Genomic DNA, 18,889 nt, shown 5'->3' with positions numbered 1-18,889 from the left:
GGCACACCCTACAGCATTCAAGCTAATTCTCTTCTCCACAAAACCCTCACAGGGTCATTATGTGAGACAACCTCAGAGACTGCAGCCCCTCAGAGGAACAGCACAGCCAGCAATACCCAAATCAAAAGTATTACATTTTACAAGTGGAGTCGCAAGCCCTACAAACTCAAGTTGTTAAAGCGAAACCATAAACCAAAGAGCAATGAAGCGGGTCAGAAATCGAGATGCAGGAAAGGCTGTTTTAAGCAATTATGTAATTAGTGGTCACTTCCAGACAAGAATAAAGCCCCACTTACCACTTAGTCTTCTCACCAATCATCTGCTCAGTAACTGTAAAGCTCATGGAATTGGAGTTAAGTTGTGTTTAAAGTTGACAACATAAATGAGACTGATGTGTACTTGGTAAAGAGAAGTAGCTAAAATACTTAGCTATAGTTCCTATGAGAACTCTAAAGCCCTGTTATCTTCTGGGTTCAGTATGCAGACTACCCCCAACCCATAAAAAAAGAAACGATAGTACTTTATTAAAATACTAAATTTTATTTTTTTTCCACGTACATTTAAGTCTCCCCACCATTTCCATTTGTCTGACCACCACCACCACCATGCCTTATCAAAACATTCCATACATACTTAAAATGAAGCTGAGGGTGGAGTCCCATCTTTAAAAACTAAACAGGCATTTTGGACAACACATTCTTGGCAAGGTAATCTGGATGACATTTATCAGACACAGTAGGGAAAGCTCTTTCAGCATTTGTAAAAAGGACAGCCAAATAATGGTTACAGAAATAAGACTGCAGATTTTAATGAACTGTTTAAACTGTTTTCTTTTCTTACAGAGTCTGTCTCCACTGCCAGAGAGCTTGAATGACCTGGAAGTGTACACAAAAAGTTAGAAACTGAAATCCATTTTTCTAATTATTTTCAGTTTACTATCTCCACTTACTCCACAAAATACTGACAAGAAATTACAACAAAAAATGCATTCCTTTCAGAGAAAATCAAGTTGAAAGCAAGATATTAGGTCCTTTTGCTAGAAGACTGTTATTCACGGTAAGTCACAATAGTAAGAATTCAGTGAAGGTAAGCGAGAGGATGGGTGTGGACCAGCTAGGCAAATATTGGCTGAACTCTGCCTACCCTGGCTAATGTCAGACCAACTCCAGTAGCTGAGGCTAACTGCTTTTAAACATTCTTTCAAGAACCTATCAATTTGTCTATCAGACAAGTTTACTCTGAACCACTAAGGGAAGCAGGAAAGCATAAGGAATTCTGTCACTGGAAGGGTTTTAACTTACAGGAATTTTGATAGGGAAATCTAAGACACATTTTAGCCTAGTATACGTTGAGTAATAACCAATTCAGAAACTTGCTTCCTGATACCACCTTTTGGCTTGCCCTCTTACAAGAGTTCAGTTGACTTTGGGAGAAAATGTAGCAAGAAAGCCATAATCTCAATCGCAAAACAGTTCCCCCTCCCAGACACCCTCCCCAACAAAAGGCTGAACAGCAGACTGGCCTAGGTGGCCAAATTCAGCAGCAAGGAAAACCACAGCTCATTTCCTTAGCCAATATGGTGCCAAAAGGAAAATTCTGTGGGTTTAGTAAGCAAGAGATAATTTACCAACCATATAAAAGCTGGAAAAATGTAATAAAATATTAGCTCTCCCATCTTAGCCAACTAAACCCTTAAAACCGTTCCCATTTATTTAATTTGAAGTATTGTTCGTGGTTTGTAACCCTTTGAAACAGTCCAAAGCTTGTAAAGATTAAGAAGTGGAAAAGAATCCCTAAGTCAGGTTATAAAAGTTTCTTGGATTTTATCAAGTTCCAATAAATTCAGTTACCTTCTGGTCCTCCGTCCTGAAGCAATTCTTAACATAGTTGGCAAATTTGGGTTCCAGCTTAGGAAGGGAAGAACCCTATTTTGAAAAAAGCAAGCTTAAGTGTATGCAGGTCATTTAATGACTCCAATAAGTAACCATTTACGAAGCTTAAATACTTTGCAATTTTACTGAACTTACCTTGCAACATCCCAAACCAATCTGCTTTTAAACCATTTTAAAGTTTTCTTCTCTACAGTACCCAGGTATTTCTCACAGGAGTGCCTACCCACTAATATGGCTGTACAAACATCTTTGCTCATGCTCAAAAACCTAACAGCAAGCATTCAGCACTTAAAATAACCTTGTTGTAGCCAACATTCATATGCTATTCAGATAAACTAGAACTAATTGCATATTTATGGATTCTTACTACAGCATGCAACTTGAGACATTACTATCCTTCACAGGTAGGTTTCTGACTTCAGCTCTCTAAAGCAAAAAATTAACTGATCTCTCACCTACCCTTTAAGACTCATTCCAATACATCAGTTCTATAAATTTAAAGAATTGTTCTAGAGACATTTGCTTGTATCTCTGAAATAGTCTTTGCACATACTCAAATGTACAAAGAAGATTCAGTAATAATTCATGAATCAAGGTTTTTCTTCATGACTCTTCCCATCTCCAGTCAAAATAATACAGCACACTATTTTAAGAGACACTAATTTACTTTCACATGCCCCACGAGTAGTATTTTTCCCATTTTTCAAGTACATCAGTTGAAATATACCTAGCCAATTATGATAGTTCACTTAGCTGCTACATGGCACATTGCAGAAGACAGCAATTGTATGTTCAAAGGAAACAAATCTACATTAGGAATACCTGAAACTGCAATACTGCAACCAAAAAGCTTGGATTTGGACAAATGTCCTGCCTCTGGATTCTGTCAATTACTGATGCTTTTCTATTAGCTTGTTGACATCTACTTACTACGTAATACAGCAGTTCCACTCTAATAATTTCATAAAGTGGTATTTATTTTTTTTTTAAAGCTGCTAACTTGCTGCCTGTCATCTAGAATTGCTATTGTATATGGCAACGCACAAATCTTTTGCCTTACTAAGGTACTTACTTGCTCCAGCACCACCTTAGAAGACATTAAATTAAGCTGCCTGCTATTGCTTCTACAGATTTGTGCTTACACAGCATTTCCCAGTAAAAACACTCTTCAGCAACAGAAAGTATATTCTAAAGCTACTTGCCAGTTATCTGGTCTGCATGCTTTTCTCCATAGGGACATCTGTCTACTGTGAGCAGCTCAGCCACTTCTGCTTACGCTGCAGAAACAACACTCATCATGGCTCCTCTGAGTCATGCAAAAAAACACCCTAGCATCCACTAGATCCAAAAGGTTAGTTTGACCTAGCAGAATGATACCATCCATCACTGTCAGGTTCACAATTTAGGGATATGCATTTTGATCCTAATCACAATCTGTCATTGCTCACCCTGCATCCACTCTATATCAGAACACTTTTTGTCTTATTTAGCATTCCTGCAACAAAACTGCCTCAAAACATTTAGAATCTAAGCAGAAGATAATCCCAATTCTTTAGATGACTTGATTGCCACTGTAAGGGGGAAAAAGTTTATCTCAGACCAAACAAACCCACAAAACAGAATTCTTCATAGAACCAACATCAGCCAAAAAACAAGTCTCCAATAAAGAATCTGGTTCAGTCACAAATGAGCATATGATCTATAAGCACACTCCTGAGCTAGAAGTAAAATCAGAACTCATACTCTAGATGTGAGGTCCTCACTACCACCTATTCCGCAGTACAAGTGTGTACATAGCTGCACCCCAAGCTAGCGCACACATTTCCAAACCTGGCTAAGGGCGAAGAATTGCTATTACCTGCTACGCTTTCACCCATCCAGCCTATAATTAAAATGCAATTTTCTTTTTTTTATACTTAAATAGCAGCTAGGAAGAATATTAATATGCATAACCACAAAGTGCTAGTCAAGCTGATAACAACCAGAAGACAAGTGACTGCCCTGTGACCTTCAGAAGATGAAGCATTCATTGAAGGGAGACTCAATTAACCCCAGATCTCCAGTTCAGAAAGCAAATGCTTTCAGGTCTTCCTTGATTCATTAATGCATGCTGCAAGCACCTATCTCCCCCTTCTGGAAGTTATAAAGCCTTACAAGCATCTGGATATACAAGTTGGATACTGCTTTAGGACCAAGCTATTCCAAGCATGTGAAGAACTCTGCTTTACTCTAATTGCCTAAAACAAAACACGTACACTAGTTAAGACACCTTTAGCATAAGTATCACCCAAGGTTTGTTGCTTTGTGTTTTGATGTGTGGGTTTTTTTCAAATTTTAACTGAATTCACTACGAAATTACTCATCACCACTACTGGAAGAATACAAAAACAAAGCAGTTCTGTTTCTCATGAGTAGAGGCCTCTCTTTGTCCCAAATGATTTTCATTTCTCTGAGCTTCAACATCAACATACTGATAACAGCACAGCAATCAGTGACATATAACCACTTCTTGAAAACATCCCATTCTTCTGATCTATGACATGTAAAAATAAGGCTGAGAAACCTGAAGTTTCTGAAAACTCACCTTATCTACAGATGCTTGCATTTTTGCTTTAATCTCCTCTAACGACAGAGGGACTTTTGGTGTTTTTGGAGTTAGAGATTTATCCTTCTTGGAATCTGGAGTCTGAAAATTATTCATTGTTAGGAACTTGCACATACATAGAGCTACTTAGTATACAAGATCAAGTTTTCTATAAACAAGAATGTTAAAACATACTGCAAAATTTATACATGATAAAAGAACTATCACATACACTTCACATAGTTTTCAAAAAAATCACAGCAGTTAAATTTGTGCTTCTAACACATTCCTTGGAGACAAGGAAAAGAACAACATTTAAGTTTGGAGGTACTACAGTTAGCGGAGCTAGCATCTTATGCTTCTGGGCAGGTACCTACATAGCTTTCTCCCAACAGAAATGAAACTGAAAATAGGCCAAACATTCAGTGATTTAGAGTTTACTCCACAACTGCAGCCACATTAGGTCATGTTTTAAAAGGTGCACATCTACATTGCTTTTCAAATGCTATCCTGCCATCCATCCCACACTAATTTCTGTATCAACCTTCCTGGCATGCATTTCAAGTACATGGAGCAAGGAAAAGCTGCATACGGAAGCTTGACAACTACAAAGAAACTGAACAAGAAAACTGTTAATTCTCAAAAGGGTCAGTTAAGTGAGACTCCCTTATTAGCAGCAGCCTCCTGTTGTACTGCAGTGGCAACACAGTTGGCATTCGTCCTCTTGTACAAGCAGCTACACAGAAAAATACAGACTTGTTATTTTAAACTGTAAGACCACCAATACCCACGAGGGGCAGCAGGTCTGATTTCAAATCTTGTCGTAGTTATGTATCGATCACTGGAGGGTTTCACAGGGGAACATGAAGCAATGAACAGTATCCCCAGCATGCTTCATATTAAGATTCAAAAACCTAACTTAATGGTTAGTACATTATTTAAAGTTACCCTTAGGCAAGAAAACTAACTTCCACACTAGAATAAACATTTGTTTTACTCATTTGTCTTCACTCACTTTTGATTTAGATGCTGGTGTGGACGGCTTAGAGTCCTTTCCATTTTGCTTTGCTTTCTGCATGTTTTTTCCTGAAGCCTCACGGACAGGCTGAAAAGCAAGCACTTAAGTTCATTTACCATGAAAAACTGCTAGTAAACGTTAAGCTTGCTAACATAATACTCAAGACTTAGTGACAAATACATACTATTTAACCTCAAACAAAAAAGCATTCTCATTGCCCATGCAACATGATCAGTGTCGATTATTTAAACAAAAAGCATGTATGCTACAGGAACTCAAATGAAAAACTGTTGGTGCAGCACAATACATAACATAACCAAGATCAAATTGTTATGATGCCATACAACTATGTGGGACCTCCACTACATTTACCACCATATTACATCTTTCCTTATCTATTACCATGCCAAATTTGGGGGGCAGATATTGCATAAGACTAATTCTAGATGGCACTGCAATTCCAAGATCTGACTCAGTGCTACTTGTTTTTTGTAACGCAACAATTACCTCTTGCTTGGCATTTCATACAGAACCATCATCTGGGATGTGTGTGAGCTATGCCACATGTATATTTAAGAACTGGATACTTATATTCCTATATAACTCAAGGGACCATTTCGTTCAGCCACACTAGATTTGATTAGATGGCAGTAAATCTGCAGTTCAGATCATCTTTACCAGGCCTTAAACTGTTGTGCACTACCACCTATAGAAATTCATTAGGACAGAGCAACATATAGTGAAGTGAACCATTGAATGTTTGTTTCTAAACAGCAGATATGAACATATAAAGTCAGGCCAAAGTACGCAATTTCAAAAAAATTACTACCTTCTACCCCCCAGTTGCCAAGTTGTCTTACAGTTTATTTTACCACCAGATGGCACTCAAGGGCTGACGCAATTTCACATTCAAGCACTCGACTGCCTGAAGTGAACCTTTTCCTACGGGCTCACACATTTAGATCCTTTTTTCACTGAAAGTTAGGTTGCTAGAAAAACCTTTTTCACAGCATGCAGGACTAACTGAAATGGCAAAGCACAACTCACATCTTGGAGCAGGATTTTGTTTGCTGCTCAATAGCCATACACAAATCATACCAGTCTGACAACTGCGCATGTGCATATGCCTGCTGTTAAGAACCCCTCTGCAACAAAGTAAATAAAACATGGATTGGATGCCCATTCACACTGAAGTGTTCTAATGTCCTATTACAATGCCTTTATACAGACTAAGCTAAATCAAAAGCATCCCATTCACACATTCCAAACAGCTGTGCTTGAACTCATTGATTTAAGGGACTATCTGCCCAATTACTGTCATCCCTTTTATTGATATCTAGTCCATTACAAAACAGAACACTGCACAAAGAGGACACCTCAATTAGCTTCTGCATTACAATAAATACAGACTTCAAACCTAAACAGCTATCTCACTTACACAAACACAGCTTCCCCTCCCCCTGCTTCTGCTTAAGGGGTCTCCACAGGAGTCCTCAAAGATGACTCAATCAGGACAGTTAATTAACACCTATTAGTAAGTTGTGTTAGCACTTGCTCCCCATCTGAATAAACTTAGCTGCAGATATTAAGTCAATCTGGTGTTACCACTCACTTCCTTTCAAGTTCATTAAACAGGCTGTTTAATCCTTCATGGGTGAAGAGGGTCACAATGTGTGTGTATGTATATGTGCCACTTACTTTCTTCATTGGTGTTTTCATTTCTTCCTCATCATCCTCTAAGTCATCCTCATCACTAAAATTAGAAAGGTGGTCACTCACCATAACTCAAGATTTATACTCACAGCTTTAGCTGCATTAGGAATTAGTCTCCCCCCACCCCTCCCAATTAAATGTTTTGTTGATGAAGGAAGCAAGTCATCTTCCCAAGTCTACCTTACACCTTGTTTTAATACATAGGAAGGTGTTAGGCTAAATACTCTACTTACTACCATTAAAGCAGTTAAATGCATTCCCTTCCGCTTTAATACTGAAGGCATGTATCTTAGGACTTCCACTACTATTAATAAATTTAGAATTTCTGTATCAGAAATTAATGAATTACATGAAACTAAGTTTTATAACCCAGTGTGACATATCTGAATAACACTAATTTAGACTGCATTGTGGATGTAAACTTGAGGTAATTCTGAGGTTTTTGTAGCCAAGATAAACAAGTAGCTTGCTCACTTAACATCCAGTTATGTCACACAATTCGTATTCTGAAATGGTTAACACTGCATTTCAAAACACATTATCAAAACAAGACTACATACTCATCCTCCTCATCATCATCTTCATCATCATCCTCGTCATCTTCTGATAATTTTGCTTTTTTCTGTAAAAAGATTAAGTATTTTAAGTGTCAACACCATTTTGTCTTAATAAACAGCAACCTTGATCCAAAACAATTTGTGGCATAATTACAAGACTATCTTCCATCAATTTACCTAAAAACCACGAAGTTAGAGCTGCCAAGTCAAAAGCTATTGATAAATTTACAGCATGCTCTGACCATATGAACCTTTCCTTCTGCACTCCAGAGCTTCAATCAGCATTTAAACTCTTGCAGTACACTGATGTTTATGCTAGAATCTGCACACACTCCATTACTGTAGTGGACAAAACTTCCACATAAAAGCAGTCTTCATATTAGCCCCTCCAGCAAAGCTTTGGAAACTATCTGTACTTAACTACACTTCCGTAATTTAGTACTTGTCAAGACCCAAGACGCAGGTATCAAAAGACCACATGTTAAGTAAATAATACCAAGCCATCTAACTGCTTACTCCTAGAAGCAGCGGTAATACCAAACCAAAAGAAAATTCTGCAGACAAGCTGACTTAAAGTCTATATACCTGTGGTGTTTTAGCTCCTCCTCCACTTGCTGGTCTCTTTGTCGAAGTGTTCACAATTTTTGTATCATCTTCCTCATCGTCTGATTCTGGTTCTTCTTCTAATGCTGATAAAATGATGGCAATGTGTAAAAAAAACCCCACCTCATTTAACAATAGTTAAAGCAAGATTGCTAGTAAGAAACAGGAAAGTATCACCCACAACTAAATAGGCAAAGTCTTACTGAGGTGCTGAATTGATAGCAGGAAGCTTCCCACTAGCTGTCTAACCACTGAGATCAGAAACTTCTCCAGTTGACTATATGCAGACACTACTACACTGAAATCCAAAATGGGTGAATAACCATCCATACACTGCCTGTAACACTCCTCACAGAAAAGAAGCCATAAAAAATTAGAGAATAAAATCTTCTCCATTTCTAAGGAGACATATTTAAGAGAACTTCTAGAGAGAAAGATCAGTTTCGAAGACAATTCTACAAAGGAGAAGGCTAGTCCCAGCTTAGCTCTTAGTGCAAACTCAAAACTATTTCATGGGCAGTCTTCTCACACTCTCAACTGATAAGCAGAAAGCTCACTTTTTCTGCTGTGAGACACTAACACTGGGAACCTAACACCCATTTTTAAGGAGAGAAATTGGAATTCAAATTGCCAGGCCGACAACCTTCCCTTACCCATACAAAATGAGGCAAGAAAAGGTATGCAAGCATTTCTCTGAACTCCCTTGTCCTACAGTTACCTCATGCCTCTGAGGACAGTGAATTAAAAGATTCAGAGGGTCAGTGTCAAAGTACCACTTGAGATACCAGATACATCACTCAAGTTCTGTTGGTGCTGACAGGTAGCAAGAACACAGATTATTAACCAGAGCAATACATACCTACGAGATGTTGACCACTGACGTAAACAGGCCCTGAACCACACTTCAACCTCAACACCACCGGTGGTGTGATCTCAAAGCCACCTAATGAAACCTAAGGAAAAAAGCACTGTTATTTATTCAAATATTAAAGGTGAAGCACGCGTAACAGACAATCCATTCAAATGAAACCAAGAGCACCAATATCGGTAGACTCCAAGGCTAATAGTTACTCCAAGTTCCCATCTGACAGAATATTCCGGAAATGTTTAGAGTCAAATTAGGGCCAATAAGCCACAACTGGGTTTACTACATTCTCATCACTTACCATAATTAAAGCACACTTTTCAAAGCCAGACCAATACACATTTGTTTCTACTTATCTTGGTAGCAATGCCAATTTGAACATTATCCATCACACCTGCCCCTAGCATTGTACAGTTCCACTTGTACAACATCAGCAACATCAATTCAAACTACATTCCAGATGGCAAGCATGACAAGTAGGGTGCCTTCAAATCAAGAAATGGTAGCAGTCACCTTTAGAACCTCTTAAGAAAGCTTGGGACCTGCAGAAAAACTAGATTTTTCTCACCCCAGGCTCAAAGAAAGCAGTGCAGGTTACAGATCCATCTGCTTGCAAATGCATACCTTTGTATACAGAGATGACATGCATGATTACTACCATTTCTTTAAAAAAAGACACAATTTGAACAAAAGTCCATCATCTCCAGCTGACTAGAGTAAGTCTACTAGGCACAACAAAAATATATTCATATTTACTACACATGCCAAAACTGACACTTGTCTGAACCCACTGGTCACTGCAGTTTCACCAAAATTCAACCAAAACCTTTTCTAACTTGTCTTTCTCACCTGACACCCAATTTATAGTAGATTTTTCCAAGTTCCTGTACTTACCGTAGGCTGCACGGACATTTTCAGAGATGCCAGTACTACTTTAATAGGGTTGCCTTCATAGTCCAATGCTTCTGCTTCTACAACATGTAATTCGTCTTTGGCCCCAGCCCCTAAAGTAACCTGTGAAGTACAGAACAGTGCACATTCTGAGAATCTTCCCAAATATTCTGAAGTCTTTTAAACCCCACTCACTGTTCTGCATCTCTTAAGACTGAAGTTTATATTTCTGACTGCTAATGATTCAGCTGCACTCCCCCCCAAGCCAATACCCTCTTTCACCCTAACACTGGCACTTGCAAGATGCAACTCAAGGCACGTGTTTTGATGAGAGTGAGAAGTATAGACATTTTGCTACTGGATGACTGCACTGAAATGGGTCAGTGATGAGTCCAGTCAGCACTGAAGCTGACCCAAAGGCATAAGTACAAACACACGCCTAGAGGAAGGGAGAGAATTGCTATCACTACTACAGAATCACAGCCTTCATCCTTCCTCTTCTCACCACGTTTTATCTGTCAACTGCTTCACTTCATCACATTACACACTTTTCTTTTGCTTACTTGACATTCAATGAGTTAAGTCTTAACAACTGCTCAGTTCAGTAGCGTTTTTCACGCATATGCCTTCTGCATTAATTCACCAAGGACTGAGAGCTGCTGTCCCAGAGCATTTCGAAACTCAAGTGCCTCGATTCCTTACACTGAGTACAAGTCTGACACTTTCTGAAGATTCAAAAATCGTAGCTGCAGGGAGGCAAATGAATGACAAGACATGGGACAGGCCTGAAATTCCAGTTCTCTGAACCGCTGGCACCTGAGTCAGGATTACATGCAAGAGATGTGAAAACCAAGAATCCCCTGAAGTACTACAACTGTTCCCGAGACCAGTGAACAAGGCTCTCTTGTTTCCTTTCCCACTGCCCATGAAAAGAAAGCTTTCCACCCTCCATGTAAGATGTGGGTGTAAACACTTCAGGCAGAGGCGTACAACTTAAGTTTCCATTCTCCAAGAGCTCAGTTTTAGGCAGGCTATAATGATCCAGACTAGATGTATCAGACTGAAGGCTGAGAAATAGGATCTAGGATCCACTACTCCTGGCAAGTTTTGTTACTGTAAATTTAAAGAGGTCACACTGCTACTCGGATCTCACCTCTCAAAAGGGTTAGCAACAACACTACATCATTCAGCTGGTGGGACTACCCACCGGCACAAGAATTTAAGAGCATGCCCTCCATCCCCAGTTACTCCTGTCATCTGCACCAGTTCAAGCCATACTACAGCACTTACTATTAATTTATTTACTGAGTGCCTGGCAAGTATCCCTTCATGTGCTTTAATTTCTACACTGAAGGAATGCACGCTGGCAATAAATAGATAATGAAGCAGTGATGGATCATCCCTCTATGTTCTTAGCCACCATTAGTAAGACATCTACAGAAACCCTCAGGCCACTTTCTACCTCTGTATGCATCAATCCTCCCCTTTCACTTCTATCCTCTTTCTCCCCACCTCATTCTGCACCTCATATCCATCCATCACCACATTCATATCTTAACTGACATGTGTGAGTCGATCTTCACACATGTAGTCTTTTTATCAGCTGCACAGATCAGTCACAAGGTATTTGCTACCTTCACACTTCATCTACCATCAACTCCTTCCTCTGCTTGCCAAGGCATTTTCTGTTCATGGCTATGTCTAAGATCCTCCAAGCCTATTAAGACATTTCCAGTTTGTCATTTGTTATTTCAAGCCCCATTTCTCCTGTATATCAATTTTTGTCTTTGAAAGGCCAAGTTATTGAATTAGACTTTTTTCCCACAATCCTAAAAACTAAGTACTGGTATGCATCCAATCTGCTTCATCCCCCATGCAGAGGGCACAGCATCGGAAGAGATACTATAGGTAATTTTCCAAGAACAGGATCTTTGGATAAAGCCATACAACTCAAGTATCACTCAGTGACTAACTGCATCTGCATGACAAGCATTCAGATATGAAAACTATCAGCATTAACTTGTTCTTACTGTTATATTCTTCCCTCAGAAGAAATTCTAATTAAGAACAAATTAGTCATTGTCAAGTCCAGGCCATAATTTTCATAAAATGCAAGGAACCGAAGACACATGATTATTCACAAAACTGCACATGATTATTTACAAAACTGCAATGCCTATATTAAAGTGTTGTATCACTGTAAATAAGTTTGGAGAGCATTATTACACAAGCCTCCTGTAGAAAACAATTCTGCTGTAGGAAGCCATCCAAAATTGTTAACAGACTTTTGTTTCCAGGTATCATCAAGGTATCTCTTTGTATTTAAATAAACACAGTAACAACCCATAAAGTAGAGAGATGCTACAACTCTCCAATTCCTTGCCTGTGAAGTTGGGGCATATTATCTTTCTGCTAACCAAAAGTAACATGCTCAGCCCAGAACAAAGGCCTTGAAATAGTGTCTTGCTTGTGTGGCAGCAGAAAGATTGAAGGTCGCATCTAAGAACTCACAGTGTACAGATCCTGATTTCCAGGAGTATCCTGCTCAGTGAGGAGTCTGTTAGATGAATTATCTGAATGAAAGACAGTGTTTCCCAGTTACACCCTTAGAGAGGGCAACACCAAGGACAATAAATCAAAACATAAACCTCCCCCCCATTTAGATTTAGTTATTAGCTGCTTATGGAAAAAATATTAAAAAGTACTGGAATTATGTTTGGGGAATATATGGAAAAGCTTTTTAAAACACCGTTTCCAATAAAGGCTACTAAAATGTGCCCATGTAGGATTCTTATAAATCCATCCTCCTGTGCTCCTGTAGCATCCAAATTATTGCATTAGAGATGTCAGAGTGTATATTCTGGCTCTTAATTCTGTTTATTATACATTTATTAACCGACTGTGAATTTATTTTTAAACTTCTCCACCCTTGCATTGCTTGCTGCAAGCAAGAAAACATCAGTGGATATTCTATTTTTTTCTTCAGTAGAGCAAATATTTCAATTGACATGGTATACTCCACTCCCAATAATAAGAGCTTATTCTTTAACAGATTCACTTAAGAACACTTACCACTAAAGGAAGCAAATTTAAGAAAATTAAGGTATATGTTAAAAAAAATCACTTCTCAGCACTGCACACCCCTACTTCGAAACAAAAACTTAAAACCTGCAACTTAAAAACCAAACGATACTTGCCGTTCTCAAAGACAACTGATGCTCGTTTTCTTCATCGTCTACTTTGAACTGATACTCCTTATCTGCTTTAAGCTCGCAGCCTGTGAAAAGACCATTTAATCATCAGCATACCGTTTTACTTAGACACAGGTATTTGCCAAACCCTTATTATTTTAAAACTTGCTTCAAGGCCCTGCACTCGCACGGAAAACCAACAGCGCTCCAGGCACGCGAGAGACACGCGGGGTGGGGAAAATCCCAGGCGCGTCCGCGGCCTGCCGCCGACCACGCAGCTCCCGGCGCGGCCCTTCCCGGCCCGGCCCATCCACGTCCTCCGCGCTGCCCGGGGCTACGCCATCTACCGCGACGCCCGGTGCCGGCGGCCGGGCCTTCCCCGGGGCCAGCCGGCAAGCACGCGGCGCCGCGGGCCCGCCGCCCGTCCACGTGCTCCGCCTGCCGCCGGGCCGCCACGTGCTCCGCGGCCGCCCGCTGCCGGGGCGCTCCGAGCGCGCCCGCGTCCTTAGGAACGGGCGGGCGGGCGGCGCGGGGAACAAAACCGGGCCGGGCCGGCGCCACGTGCGAGCAGCGCGCCACGTGGGGGGGGGGGGGGGGGGAGCGCGCGGCGGTAACGGCCGGCGCGCGCCCCCTCCCCCGACGAGGCCCTCCCCTCCCCTCCCCTCCCCTCTCCTCCCCCCTCCCCTCCCGCCCCGCTGAGGCGCGGCGCGAGGCCGGCACCAGGCCGCGGGCCCCGCCGCCTCAGGCCGCCTCCCGCTCGGCCCCGCAGGCCCGGAAGGAGCGGACGGGAGGGGGCCGGCAGGGCGCGGGGGTGGGGGGAGCGGCGGGCCGTTACCGAAGAGGAAGGTCTGGGGGCGCAGGGGGCCCATGCTCTCCATGTCCATGGCGCTGTCCTCCATCTTCTCGGCCTGCTCGCGCGGGAGGAGCGGGGCGGGCTGCGGCGCTGCGGGCGGACGCGCACTAAAGGAAGCCGCGCGCCCGCCCACTCCCAGATATAGCCCGCGCCCTCTCGCGAGACCCGCGCCCCGGCCACGCCCCCGCCGCCCCGCCTCTGCGCACGCGCTGCCCCGCCCCGCCCCGTCCTCGCGGGGAGGGTGGTCGCGAGCGCGGCCCGTAGTGAGGCGCCGGGGAGGGGGGTTGCGCGGATCGCAAAATGGAGGCGGCTGGGCCGGACCCCGCACCCGTCGGAGCGGCGGCGGTAGGGAACCCCGCGGGGCCGGGCCGGGCCGCCCGCGGGCGGCTGTTCTCTCACGCCGTGTGGCTGGCGTGGCCTCGCCGGCACGCCTCGCGGGGAAAGGGCGTCGAGCAGCCGCCCGGGCAGGTGCCCGCTTAGCCGCTCTAGCCTGAGGGGACCGGCCGGGCGGCGGCGTGAAATGGCTGTCCGCGGGCGCCTACGGGAAGGACCCGACGCCGGAGGGTCCGGCGGCCCAGGGGAGGTGGTTGCCCCGCCGCTCCCCTCAGGTGCCTCCCCCTGCCCGGCTGAGGGGGCCGTGCTGCCGAGGGGAAGCCGCCCTGCTCGGCGGTGAGCCGGAGAGCCGGCCCGGGCGGCTGTGCCGGCCGTGGGCAGCCTCCCTCAGGGGGCTCGGAGCCTGGCACAGCTCACAGCCCCCAGAGCAGCGGGCCTGCGGCTCGCTGGGGCAGCAGAGGCCCAAAAGGCTTAATGCTATGGCCAGAGTAACAAACCTGACTGAGAAACGGGTTGCGCAGGAACAGCCGTACGCCTTCCAGAGGAGCTTGAGCAAGGTGAGGAGCTGCATCTACCAGTGCTCCTCCACGTAGAGGAAGGCCCTGCTGCAGTGAAACGTTCTCTCCCTGTTCCTCTATTGCTGATGGCTCCTGTCACCTTTGATAAAAAAAAAAAAAAAAAGCAGCCCCTTTTCCTGTCTACATACCTATTAAGATGAGGTGCCATTCTGAGTTACTGCTTCCTGTGCCACTGCGCTCAGAGGACCAGAGAGCAACAGTATTTTGGGAAACCCCCTTTCAGCTGGTATGTGATGAGGGTGAAGTACTTTTCCATGTGAACTGGCATGTGGGGACACCTGTCACAACAAAATTAAAAGTCAGATTTTTTTTTTTTTTTTTTTTTTTTTTTTTTTGTACTGAGAGCCACAAGCCCTGAAGAAGTTTGTGAATGCATTAGCACAGATAGTCCATCACTGGCCCTGGGCAGGGCACGCCTTCAAGTTACAATCCCAGGCTGTCCTCATGTCCAGGGGCCGATCTGTAAGAGGGGTGTCTTGGGTGCTGTAAATTAGCGAATCTCAAGATTACTTTTACCTGAACACCCACTCTCCAAAAATAAAAGTATATAGCCTCCTAATGCTCATGTTTCTCCATTAATTTGAAATGTGTAACACACATTTGTAATACCTGCATAAAGGAAGAACATTAAATTCTGTTGCTGAAAGTAAGACAAACTGAAACAAAAAAGAACTGACACAGTGGTAAAATGAATCTTACCTGTCAAAACATGGCATTCACCTTCTTTCTCACTCTCCCACAAAGATGACCTTTTTGAAAAACAGTAAACACGGTTCCACGGTATCTACACATTCAGCTTCTTTTTGAGTGTAAAGTCTCCTATTTGCAGCATACAATTAGTTTTCCAAATACAAGGTTACTTGAGCCATGGGTTCACCAGGATATGTCCCCCTACGATCCTGTTAACATTAAAGCAGATCACCTACTGAGATGTTGTCAAGTGGATTGCCACAGGCTAACTAGAATACAATAATAATAAAATTGACTTGTGTGTGAAAACAAGGTACCGGAATAAACAGTAGTGCAGCTTACCATGTAAGCGAGGATGGGGGATTGGGGCTGCTGTTAGAGCCCTCTTTTAGAGTCACGGGATAATTTTGGCTGGAAGGCACCTCTGGAGGCCACCTCGTCCAGCACCCTGCTCACCGCAGCACCAACACGGGCCATGCTGTGAGGGCTCAGTCTCTGCAGTTTGTCTGGGCCAGTTTGCTACAGTGGTGCAGTAACTAACCAATACTAATTACAGCCAATTTGGAAATGCTGATATGGGTTAAAATTAGTAGGTTTTTTATTATTTCTCACCTTCCTACCAGCTCTTCTCTTTACTTAAATATAAGGTGACACACTTGTAGCATGTGACAAAAGTATTTAAGCAAAACCAGAAAAACTCTTTTTTTTTTCTTCCTTTGCATCCTATAGTAGAGACACTGTTAATTCGCAACCTGTGCATCACTTGTATGTATAGAAATAACACCCTGATGGATGGCAAAGTCAAAAAAGAGGAGAACAGGGTGATCACTGAAACATCATGAACAACCCTTCCCATTTACTCCACTTAAAATCTCCCTAGGAAACCAGAGAAGGAACAGTGTTTATTTCATTTTCTAACCTTCGCTTTGGTTCATTTCTTACTGTCTTTAAGAAGCAATTACTTCTAAGGGTGGCCCTTAATGTATGAAGAGTGGCAGTTTGGCAATGCAGCACAGATAGAGAAGATACGCACAGGGATTCGTGAAGCGGCAGAGGCAGGAAAACCCACCGAGTGTGGTGGCTGGTGTCACTGGCAGAAGAAAGGCATCATTAATTGATCAGACGTGTCAGCCAAGAGGAGCTGTACAGATACAGATAAGACATTTGTTTGATTTGGCTTGAAAATGGGAACTGGTATTGAAATTTAAAATGAAGTTTTGGCATGACCCGAATGACAAACATACTGGACCAGGAAGGTGAATACTACATGGTCATAGTGAAAGAGGCTGCAGCTGTTTGCATGTACGTTTACCTGTTGTAATGGCAACAGGAGTACATGGCTACTGGTCAAAACCACCCAAAAACCTGCTCCATGCAGCACTGAGCAGCTCACAAAGCAGACTACGGTTACAGAAGTCCACTCAGGTCTGTCGAAGGGGAGCAACGCAGCCACAGCATGTTCTCATGCGTACAGAGTCGCTTTTAATTCAATTACCGTCTTCCATTACTGAGGAAATAAATGTGGGAGGAAACAAAGGACAGGCACAGAGAAGCAAAACAGGGGTAGAAAGTAGGAGATATATGCTTACTGTCTCTCATTTGGCTCCATAGGGCTTTAGAAGGGCTGTCATACATCATGACATTTATTATTTCTGTCATGTACTAGGATGAGAAGTCCATTACAATATCGATCATTTTACTCTGCTCAACTCCACGCTATGTAATACTCAGCATAGCTGAAAAAGCTTACAAGTGATTTAGAAATAGCCGTAGAGGGAGAATTGAGGAAAAAATCGGAGTCAACATGGTTTCCCTTAATGGAATTCTCTTTTTAGTAAGCTTTTACAAAACTTAGGAAATTGCATTTTAAACAGGGTTAAAGCCACAGCACAGTTGCAGTCAAGCAATCAGAAGCTACAGACACAATATTATGCAATCTTAATTCACACGCTGACATAACAACATAATCTTCAGCTGTGTTGCCCCATCATGGCTGTCACATAACCTCTTCACCGGGCTCCTCCTCCTTTCACCAGTCAATAATTTCTGCCCCAATGAACTCAGGGCCAAAATCTTAAAAGGCATCAGAACGCTTACCCTTCCTTGATATCAAAAAGACCACTTGCAAACCTGAAAATCCAAATATTTTCATTTAACCTGAAATAACCACAGATTGCAGTCATCGGATGGGGCAGCACAAGGGAGGTGCTAGCTATTATCATTGGTGTACCATCAGCAGGACCAGGCAGCAGGAGCAGGACGCAGTTCCAGCATTGCAGCGGCAGCAAAGACAGAGCTATCCTGCAGCCAGCTCAGGACAGGGAGATGTAACAGAAGACCATCCTTACCTGGTTGTCTTCTTTCCTCCCTGCAGTCTGCTTTTTGCTGCTGATCCTGCCACGGGTGGACACTAGAAGTTTTCTTCATCATCCTTTGTTAATGTACTGTCTGTTCCATCCCCAGCTTCGCCTGTAACACATTATTTATGCAGAGTGGCATGAAAGTCTGCATCAGAAGATCCTTCAGCACTGGAGAAAGCTGCATATAGGAAGGGGAGCCAAGGGAGGCTGATGACCTGGCCTGTGTGGTTATGACAGCACATGCTGGTGCTGCTCCATCTCTTCTATATTCTTGCATATAGCTTTCAAGGGATCCTTCTCATGTTAGGGCCTGATTTCAGACGTTCATCCCTAAAAGGGAGGAATGACAGATAAGCCAGGATGTCCATGAGGAACGCACTCAGGTATCACAGTGATGATAAGAAACAAAGTTGCACAGACAGATTACACCAGACCTTAACATCACAACAGTAAAACTTGAGATAGCCTGAAATTTCTCTTTTTTTTCTTCTTTTTTTCTTAAATACTCTTGTGGTGGGTTGTCGTGGTTTAACCCCAGCCAGCAACTAAGCACCACGCAGCCGCTCACTCACTCCCCCCCCCAGTGGGTTGAGGGAGAAAATCGGGAAGAGAAGTAAAACTCGTGGGTTGAGATAAGAATGGTTTAATAGAACAGAAAAGAAGAAACTAATAATGATAATGATAACACTAATAAAATGACAACAGTAATGATAAAAGGATTGGAATGTACAAATGATGCACATTGCAATTGCTCACCACCC

The 18,889-nt window shown here is 42.8% G+C and overlaps 1 protein-coding gene across 1 annotated transcript; it reads right to left on the bottom strand.

Moving 5' to 3' along the window:
- Positions 1 to 517: 517 nt before the first annotated feature.
- NPM1 (nucleophosmin 1) lies at positions 518 to 14,307 on the bottom strand. The gene is made up of 11 exons (XM_075056421.1): positions 14,150 to 14,307; positions 13,321 to 13,400; positions 10,127 to 10,246; positions 9,227 to 9,320; positions 8,350 to 8,453; positions 7,768 to 7,829; positions 7,193 to 7,247; positions 5,492 to 5,581; positions 4,477 to 4,578; positions 1,851 to 1,925; positions 518 to 875 (listed from the first exon to the last, which is right to left on the bottom strand). The coding sequence occupies exons 1-11, from the start codon at positions 14,211 to 14,213 to the stop codon at positions 837 to 839; spliced, it is 885 nt and encodes a 294-aa protein (XP_074912522.1). The 5' UTR covers positions 14,214 to 14,307; the 3' UTR covers positions 518 to 836.
- Positions 14,308 to 18,889: the final 4,582 nt, after the last annotated feature.

This window comes from Buteo buteo, chromosome 24 (genome assembly GCF_964188355.1).
Source record: "Buteo buteo chromosome 24, bButBut1.hap1.1, whole genome shotgun sequence".
NCBI lineage: Eukaryota > Metazoa > Chordata > Aves > Accipitriformes > Accipitridae > Buteo > Buteo buteo.
This window is presented reverse-complemented; position numbering and strand designations above follow the sequence as displayed.